Source organism: Propithecus coquereli, unplaced genomic scaffold (genome assembly GCF_000956105.1).
Source record: "Propithecus coquereli isolate 6110/MARCELLA unplaced genomic scaffold, Pcoq_1.0 Scaffold249, whole genome shotgun sequence".
NCBI classification, from domain to species: Eukaryota; Metazoa; Chordata; class Mammalia; order Primates; family Indriidae; genus Propithecus; species Propithecus coquereli.
Window position 1 is genome coordinate 2834410 of NW_012148052.1, and position 10430 is coordinate 2844839.

The 10430-nt window shown below is 39.6% G+C and overlaps 1 protein-coding gene across 1 annotated transcript in view; it reads right to left on the reverse strand.

The window, feature by feature from the left end:
• Positions 1-10133, reverse strand: part of RLF (rearranged L-myc fusion) — a 76547-nt gene extending 66414 nt beyond the window's left edge. The window contains exon 1 of the mRNA XM_012646775.1: positions 9872-10133. Within this exon, the coding sequence (XP_012502229.1) occupies positions 9872-10108 (237 nt within the window). The 5' untranslated portion in view covers positions 10109-10133. The remainder of the gene's footprint in view (positions 1-9871) is intronic.
• Between the last annotated feature and the right edge of the window lie 297 nt (positions 10134-10430).

Sequence of the window (10430 nt, forward strand, 5' to 3'; positions counted from 1 at the left end):
GTGAGCCTAGCTCATAGCAACCTCAAACTCCTGGGCTCAAGCGATCCTCCTGCCTCAGCCTCCCGAGTAGCTGAGACTACAGGCACGCGCCACCATGCCCGGCTAATTTTTTCTATATATTTTTAGTTGTCCATCTAATTTCTTTCTATTTTTTTAGTAGAGACGGGGTCTTGCTCTTGCTCAGGCTGGTCTCGAACGAACTCCTGAGCTCAAACGATCCACCCACCTCCACCTCCCAGAGTGCTAGGATTACAGGCGTGAGCCACTGCGCCCAGCCTAGCTAATAACATTTTAAAGTTACAGTATTTAAAAAAAAGTAAACCTCACAAGAAAAAAATTTAAATGTCCAATATACATAAAAAATACTCGAATGCTATTAAAATATAAATTAACATACCAATGTGAGAGTAATTTTTTCCCTATCAGATTGACAAATATTAAAAAGTTTAACAACACCAGCGTTGGCAAAGATTTAGTGCAACAGGGACTCTCAAACACTATTGGTGGAAGTAAATATTGAACTTTGTGTAGGCCACTATCCATCAAAATTTAAAATAAACATTCTCTTTAATCCAGTAATTTCAATTCCAGGGATTTATGCTATAGATATTAACAACCAAGGCTTAATATTTAAGGATGTTCACTGAAACATTATTTGTGATAACAAAAAAGAATACAGTTAATTATGTTACATGCTCAAAATGTACTGATACAGAAAAGTGCCCTCAATATATTTATTACAGTTTTTACCTTAAGCATTGCTTTTACAGTTAAAAAATTTTTTTAATTAAGAGTTGCTGAAAGTTTTGTTACCTGTACAATTTAAAATCAATGAAAATTTTTGATGGAATATGATGTGCATTTATTTCTTAAATATAGTAAATCTGTATGTATTCAATGTGAAAAAATGTCTAAAGTGTATATTAGTGAAATAAGCAAGTTTTAGCATATAAGCTTGAAACCATTTTTCTAAAAATAGTGTGTGTATATACACTTATCATATAGAAAAATTCTATAAATACACATTCCCAAACTGTTAACAATGGTCCACCTAGGAAAAAGTAGTATTGGAGTATAAGGGTGTGTGCAACAGAAGCTTTTATCTTTTACTCTCTCCTTTGATATTGTTCTAATTTTTTACAATTAGAATGTATTCATGAATTGCTTGGACAACTGGAAATTTTTTTTCTTTTTCAGACAGGATCTCGCTCTGTCACCCAGGCTAGAGTGCAGTGGCATTATTGTAGCTCACTGCAACCTCACACTCCTGGGCTCAAGTGATCCTCCTGCCTCAGCCTCCCAAGTAAGGGTCTTAATATTTATATAAACATGCATACTACATATGTATTTTTCCAAAAATGTGATAAATACACCAAGCAATTAACAGTGAGTTCACATGGTATTTTCACTGTCTGCTTTATGCATTTATAAATCTTGCTTTAAGTTTTTAGAAGAAGCATGTATTAGTCTAGAGTTACAAAAAACAAAAAATTTACATATTTAGTTTTATTAGTTTACAATGCCTTATGTATTTTAAACATACAGATGAAAAAAGAAAATTAAAGAAAATGAAACCACTAATAAAAATATGTCTATTTTATACAAACGTATATCATAAAAATGCAATTCCCAAGCGAGGCTATATATTTTATCATATCAGGTAACAATTCTTACAGTAAACGTCCACATTAATAAGACATTATTGTGCTGGCTAATGTGACACACTGAGGTTATTTCCTTGGGAGTAAGAATACTATGAAACCAAATATTAGCATCCTAAGCTAATAGATCCAAAACAAATGGACAAGAAAGGCACTACTAGATCCAAAACAAATGGACAAGAAAGGCACTCAAAAAACAAGACATTAGAGAAATTAGACTTAGCACAAAAGTGAGAAAACATAGTAAATAAATTAGTAATTTCCAGGCTAGTTATGTTGGAAATACGGGTAAACCTAGAAGAATAAACCTTGAACTCAAGATGTGTGGAAATATAATTCATTCTCCACTTCTCCTAAATTATAGTATGATGAAACATTTTTCATATGGAATAAGTCTAATTTAAACCCTAAAAAATTGTGGAGGGGAAACTTTTTCATAAAAAGCTCAGAGTCATGTTTTAGGCTGACTGGAGAATCAAAACTCAGTCCATGCAGAAAGATAAAGCAATCAATCAACTCTACATCATTGTGCTTTGCTTTACTATAGTGAAAAAAAGCATGTGATTTTTAGCTGATATAGGGATTTAGAATATGGCAAAATGTTTTGGACTTGGTAAGTTTGGCAAATGCTGTACAATACTTAATGTCTTTCTAGGGTATCCACAATGCATCTTAACATATAAAAGGCACATTCAAAATACATTTATTCCAATGTCATCCCAACTTACATGAACAAAGAGCCCTTATTTCAAGAATCATTCACTAATGCATATATCTTACAGAATGAAACACAGTTTAGGAAATGCTGATACAGGCAAAAAGAGCACAGGCTGTGGAGTCTAAAGACCTTGCCACCACTTACTAGATGTGTGACCATGAGAAAGTTATTTCATTTCCTTTGGTCTCTGTTTTCTATTTGTAAAATAAAAACACTACCACCCGAGTGCTTAGCACACAAAAGATGCTCAATAAATTATATAGCCCCTCTAACATTTCATATAATTGTTAGCAATAAAAATTTTATTATATAAATTTTATTTACGTTAAACATTTATATAACATTTATTTACATAAAATTATATAAATTTTATTATATAATAAAATAGAAATGAGGTTCTACTCTTAGGTGATCAAGATACAAAGAACAATATAAGACTTGGTCCCTACTAGGAAGCAGCATAAATTGGTTGACCAAGAATGTCCATACTTCTCGATAAAGACAGGTAAAACTTGCTTGTTACCCTCAAAAACTTTAGTGGCAGATTTAGGGAAGGGAGGAGATAAAGATTAGCAAGTATTTATTGATACCCATTAAACACCAGGGACTTCTCTAGGCAGTGGGTAAACAACAATCAATGCCTTCATGGCACTTACATTCCGGTTGGGGATATCAGATAGTAGTCAGTGATTTTAATAAAAATAAAGCAGTGTTTAAGAAGGTGGAAGGCAATGGGGAAATGCTGTTTTAAATAAGAGAGTCAGGGAAGGCCTCTGGGAGAAGTGACAGGTGTCTAGACCTGAATGAATACGAAACACATTTTAGTCTTTGCAGTCTTGCAACTAAGTGTTGCTTTCTATTTAGAGTTTTTACCAACACTGCTCATAAGAGCATGATCCACAGAAAGAAACAGAAACCACTAGGGGCCACAGTATATAGCAAGAGACAAGGTGGTACCACAGTAAATGGAATAGTTTTCACTGCTTCACAGGTCACATTGATACTATGTTTTTGTCATCTGCATTACAAAGCTAGCTTTTGCTATGATAACTACTTGTCATGTAGTTTTTATTTAGACATCTCCCAAGAGAAGGTAGCACAAGAGAAGGTAATGCATTAAAAAATTCTTGAAAATGTATGAAAGTGCAGGACATGGTGGCTCACACCTGTAATCTCAGCACTTTGGGAGGCCGAGGCGGGAGGATTGCTTGAGGCTAGGAGTTGGAGACCAGCCTGGGAAACATAGGGAGACCCATCTCTACAAAAAAATTTCAAAAATTAGCTGGGCATAGTGGTGCGCACCTGTAGCCCCAGCTACCTGGGAGGCTGAGGCAGAAGGATTGGGCCCAGGAGTTCAAGGTTACATTGAGCTATGATCATGCCACTGCACTCCAATCTGGACAACAGAGCAAGACCCTGTCTCGAAGAGAAGAGAAGAGAAGAGAAGAGAAGAGAAGAGAAGAGAAGAGAAAAAAAAGAAAAGAGGTAAGGCTCAAGAGTCTTCAGGGCGGCCGGGCGCGGTGGCTCACGCCTGTAATCCTAGCTCTCTGGGAGGCCAAGGCAGGTGGATTGTTTGAGCTCAGGAGTTCGAAACTAGCCTGAGCAAGAGCGAGACCCCGTCTCTACTAAAATTAGAAAGAAATTAATTGGACAACTAAAAATATATAGAAAAAATTAGCCGGGCATGGTGGCGCATGCCTGTAGTCCCAGCTACTCGGGAGGCTGAGGCAGAAGGATTGCTTGAGCCCAGGAGTTTGAGGTTGCTTTGAGCTAGGCTGACGACACGGCACTCACTCTAGCCAGGGCAACAGAGTGAGACTCTGTCTCAAAAAAAAAAAAAAAAAAAAGAGTCTTCAGGGCTACCAACCTCAAGAAGATAGAAGACTTACCCTTCCCATCTCACCATCTCCAAACTATTGTCCTATTAGGCAGCTAACTCCTCCCCAATACTGTAATGTCTCTCATTTTCTCTCTCCATCAATGCTACATTATTATATGACTTTAGGCTTAAATTGATAAATAATGTCTCCAAGAAATGAACAAAATCTCCTATCCTGTTCCTTTACAGTAATTTCTGATGATAAAATGTTTTACATACTAGATTTCACATTAGGTGTTCCTCTTGAAGTATTTGTCTCTTTAGTATATCATAACACCCCTATGATATCATTCATTCAACAAATTAGTTGTGTGTTCCAGGCACTGTATTAATTGCTAGGCACAAAGTATACAAAGAAGAATAAACAAGATCCCTGCTCCTGTTGGCTTACTATCCAATACAAGAAAACAAACATGGAAACAAATATTTAGGTACTATGTTTGTGTACAGGTTGCTAATAAAATACACTGGTGAAAGAATCACCTAATTCTGTCTGCTGAAATCAGAAGTTTCTGAAAGACTGTAATATTTGAGCTATGTCTTGAAGGATGAATAGGCAGATGGGACTGGGAAGACCCTGGGGTTAATCTGGCAGAGTAAGAGACAGACACTGTGGTGACACTGGAAAAGTGGGAGCTGTGAGTCCAGATTCTAATTATGCCAAGCTAATGAGTCCCAACTTTACCTTGCCTTTGGAAAAACAAACTATTGAAGTATTTTAGGGAATAAAGTAACTACCAAGATTACGCTTACAATAGAAAGAACACAAAGATGGACTGTAAATAAGGCCAGTCAAAAGGCAAGAGAGATTAGTGTTACTCCAAGAGGAGGAAGCCTAAACTAAGACAGTGACAGTAAGAAGAATAAAAGTTAAAACTATAGGTATGGGCTGGGCACGGTGGCTCACACCTGTAATCCTAGCACTCTGGGAGGCCGAGGCGGGTGGATCATTTGAGCTCAGGAGTTCGAAATCAGCCTGAGCAAGAGCGAGACCCCGTCTCTACTAAAAAAATAGAAAGAAATTAGCTGGACAACTAAAAAATATACATATGTCAAAAAAAATTAGCCAGGCATGGTGGCGCATGCCTGTAGTCCCAGCTGCTTGGGAGGCTGAGGGAGAAGGATTGCTTGAGCCCAGGAGTCTGAGGTTGCTATGAGCTAGGCTGACACCACGGCACTCTAGCCTGGGCAACAGAGTCAGATTCTGTCCCAAAAAAGAATAAAAACTATAGGTAAATACAAAGTGTCAAAAAAAACAAAACAAAACAAAAAACACAACACATGAGGAAACCTATCTGGTAAAAATCAGGAAAAGCTTCACAGAAGAGATGACATTTGCATTGGGCCCTAAAGAAGGAGAAGTTGCCATGTAGAAAATGAGATAAAATGATAGAACAGCATAATGAAATACATAAGAATGCTTGATGACCTGAGATCTTGTTAAAATAGTTAATTCTATCCTTATGGAGGTCAGTCAGTTGGTAAATATTGACTGAAAGCCTACTTTGTGTCTTGGATCTTAAAGGATGAAATGAAAATTAAAATCTTTCTCAAAATAATGTACCTGGAAATTCACAGGCAAAATTTCAATCACAAGAATAACTGAGATTGCTCTTTGGTCCATGGACTCCAAGAACTTCCGAATAAGAGTAAAGAGTAGGACTGGGGTAATGTGATTGGCTAGGGGAGAGCTGAAAAGTATGCTGGGGCCAAGGTTGTCAAGACTTTTTAATCCAAAACTAAGAAATCTGGGTAACTCAGACAATTCCAGAGGCATTGTTTTTTTTAATAGAGATTGTCTAATTCAGTCCACACAACAATGCATTTACATAGAGAACAACAGTACTCTTATCTATTTGTAAATAAACAAATTAAGATTTAAAGATAATAAAAACCCAAGGTTACACAACTAGTTTAAATGGTGAAGCCAGTATGGCCTATCTGACTCAGAGCCCTTGTACTCAAACACCAATCCAGGAAAAACAGAAATACATGCAGTACTTATTTTAACCATTAAAAATCTACAAAGTCACTGTTAGTCTAGAATCTAAAAGTATCTCAAATAAACATAGTTTACCCATAAGATTACTTTGCCTAGCATTCTCAAAGTATAATCATTACCCAATAATTTCAAGTTTGTTAATGAAGTGTACTTTAAAAGTCTTCAACCTTTATGTTACAAATAGAACCACCAGTTGTAAAACTTTAGAAGTCTTGGTTCCCAATATATAAAACTTGAGAAGACATCATCAATTTTTCAGCAAAACAAAGAAAGACTGTTTTCTGAAGTTAATCTTATCCACACTGTCTGGCAGACAATGTTTTCAGAACAGGAACTGAGGGAAAGAAAAAAAAAACCCACATCCCATAGTCACTTAATACAAATTTTCACTGAATACAACCTGCACTAAGTATCATTTTTTTAGTAACTATTACTTCTGGAGTTTCATTTTATCATCTTCACAAACTTATGAAAATTGAAAATATGCCCAGAATGACACAAGCTTCTCTATCCACTCATATGTTAGTTTATTTCTTGATTTGGTGCAATTCCAAAGATAGAGCCATTTCTTTTAAATAGTGCAAGAGATGGAGGGAATATGGTCCCAGCATATTGCAAAAGGGATCAACTTGGTACAATATAAGTCTCTAGCACATTTCTAACTAAATACCTGATGAAAATACATCTGTAGTAGAGTTAAGCATCTCATGAGCACGTTATCAGGCCTCTATGATAATGTAATGCTTACTACATTTCTTTACATTTTGTGTTCCTTTCCTAGAGTACAGGAATCCTGTCTTATCTTGGCTCCTATCTTCAGAACTTAGTTAAACAATCAGTGTTTATTGAGTGAATGAATAAATCTTATTCTGCCTTTCAAATGTGAAACCAAGAGCTATTAAACCATATTTACTGATGGTGAAAATGTTCCTGCTTCTTCATAAAATTTTTAACGTTCATTCTGTATCTGGTGATCAAGGACAGTTGATTTGTACCTGGGCTACTGGGAAAAAATGTGTCAAAAATATGACAAATTTTGTGAAGAGTTGTATATAAACTTTCTTTTCTACTGTTTGTAGAAAGCATTATAAGGAGATAAAGGTTAGAAAACAAGATACAGTTTTGCAGTCATACTCTGCTCAAGATTATCAGCTAAGAAGTGATATAGGCACAAGTAGGTCCCAAACAACTCCCAATCCAATGTGCTTTCTATTACAACATAATGTTACAGGAACACCTGGTTTATTTTCATTTCATTTATTAGTACAAAAAACATATTTGGAAAAATTTCAGGCAAAAAAAAAAAAAAAAAACCAAACTCTTCCTAGCAAAGACAAATTCCAAAAGTGCCTTCTTTTTAAAATTCTGGGCCCTCACATCTTTGGGTGTCACCAAGACTCAAGACATTAAAACATTCTGTTAAATAAAACTGGAGCTGCAAGCACTAGACATAAAGCAGAATACATACATACAGTATCTTTTTTTTTTTTGAGACAGAGTCTTGCTCTGTTGCCCTGGTAGAGCGTAGTGGCATCATTGTAGCTCACTGCAACCTGAAACTCCTGGGCTCAAGGGATCAGCATCCCCATAGATGGGATTATAGGCAGGCACCACCAAGCCTGGCTCATTTTGCCATTTTTAGTAGAGATGGGGGTCTCACTCTTGCTCCGTCAGGTCTTGAACTCCTGACCTTAAGTGATCTTCCCACCTCAGCCTCCCAGAGTGCTAGGATTACAGGCGTGAGCCACCCTGCCCAGCCCATATGGTATCTTTTAACAAGCTTCCATGTGACTGGTTATATTCATTCTTGTTAATCTCTCCAGAAGACAACTCAAGCTTAGAATCCTGACCTAAAACTCACAATTGTTGTCCTCTCCACTCTCTTGCCCCTCCACCTAGCTCCCCCTTCTCCCACAGAATTCAGTGTCCCTTCCTACCTCTACCCTTGACACTGGAATGCTCACCACCACCCTACCCCCAGACCTTCACAAGACTCATTTTCGACCTTTCAGCCATAAGGCCTACCCTACCCAAAGTGGCCTCTCCCAGTTACTTCTTTCTAAGTGCATATAAACAATCTATAATTAACCCTTTTACTTATTTTTACTAGTTAATGGTCTTTCCCTCTAGCATGTCCCATGAGGGTTCTCTCCTCCCCACTGTTTCTACACTACCTTACCAAAACTGCACTGGAAAGAGTGACAATTTCTACTGCCCCCAGTCAACTGTAAGCTTGTCAAGGGTATGTGCTATGTCTTATTCACAGTTCCTCAGCACTTGGTAAAGTGCCTGGCACCATCCTATGGAGTCAGTAAAAATTTGTACAATAAATGAGTGTACTAAATAAAAATGATCACTATTACTAAGAAAGCAGAGAACAACTGCACCTTAACATGTAATAGTGCAGGGAAATGTTGCAGGTTGTACACAGGAAAATTGGAGTGATACAATGTATGGAAAAGATTTACAAGGACAAAATTCCATTCAAAGAGATGGGGTGTTTCTGGCTCAGAAGAGAGGAGGAAGAAAAGCAATTAAACAAGTCAACTTTTGATTCTCCTCTGGATCAACAGAACAAATTGGCCCCCAAAATTATAACTTGTGTAATGCTGCAGTTTATTCAGCATGTTAGACTACTCATTAAGAGTCCAAGTACCAACATACTAAGATTATTTTGCATTCTCTGAGGTACACTAGATGAGGAGCTGAGGAATGGCTCCAAAACCTGACAGAACAAACATCAGAAGTAGACATAATAATAGCAAATATTTACACTTGTAAAAGTCTTCAAAACATCAAGAAAAATCTCGGAATGATCATGGAGACTAAATTATACACACCCATAAATATGTAATCTTAGGTTAGGGCCCACTATGGCACAGAAATTATCATACGACTGCCAAAAGAGGCCACACTTTACATCTCTCTCCCCATCCTCTTCTACCTCTTTCCCCATCCTCTTCTACTCAAATACCTAGCCTCATTCTTGGTAGCACAATCCTCAAAGGCACAAAGAAGCAAAAGAACAGCTTAAATGTCAAAAATCCACAACAACAAAAAAGCAAAAACCAAATCAAAAACCCACCGGCTCCGCAATCCCTAATCAGAAAGCCCTAGACGTTTTTCAAAGCCAACTGTCATACCTTTTATGGGCCCAGAAGATGTTGACTCCAAAGATAAATCTCTGGGTCCAATGTACCTCTCCGGATTATTCAGAAAACCCGGGTTTTTCAGTTCGAAGATATGTACTCTACTCAAAAAAGGATCTCCTGGCAAGAACGAGCAATCAATCCCTCAGGGGGCAGTGGCGCCCCAACCACCAGGCCGGGACACAGGCAACGACTACAGGGTACGGCCCTTCCAAGGAGGCGCCAGCGCCCTCCGGGCCCTCAGTATGGCCCAGAGCAACCTGCCCCCGCGGTGGCCAAAACTGGGCAGAAGCAGAGGGGGGCCAGCGGTTGAGCTTCCAAGCTGGGCCTTCCCGACCCGGGGGCGCGGCAAGTCACGGAGGTGGCGCCTTTCAGTCCGGCCCTGGCTGCTGCGACGGATCCGGGGCTTCTTCCCCTGGCCTCCCCGCCCCACCGCCCTAAGCCAGCCAGTTAGCCTCTCACCTGGCAGAAGCTCCGGCAGTAGTTCAAAGATGAGACCTCCGACACCTCCTGCTCTCTCAGCTCTGTCTCCAGCTGCCATAGACACGGTCGTAGTCCCGGGGCTCCCGGCGCCGGAGATGTGGGGCGATGACCCCGAGCCATGGACTCAGTCTCGGCTCCGTCTCCGGCTCCAGCTCCCGCCGGAGCCTCAGCCCCGGCCCCGGCGACGGTGGCGGCGTCTCCCTTTCCGTCCGCCATCTTCCCACGGCCCAGCAGCGCGTAGGCAACCAAGCCACGTGACTCAGCCCCGGCCCCGCCCCCGGTCGCCCGCGCGTGGTGACGCACTCCCTGGCGACTCAGGCGCCGGCCTGATTTCGTCACTGCTCCTCTCGCTGTCTCCGCAACAATCGCCCTAGCAACAGCCTAGCAACAACTGGCCAGAGGTTGTAGCCCACCTCGATCCTTCCAGACCCTTTGGCGTCATTGGATCACGGAGCTGGGAATGCCTATAGATCAATCTAGATATGAGGGGGATGACATTTGATCTGCGATCTGAAGAACGAAAGGTGGGTAGCACTGA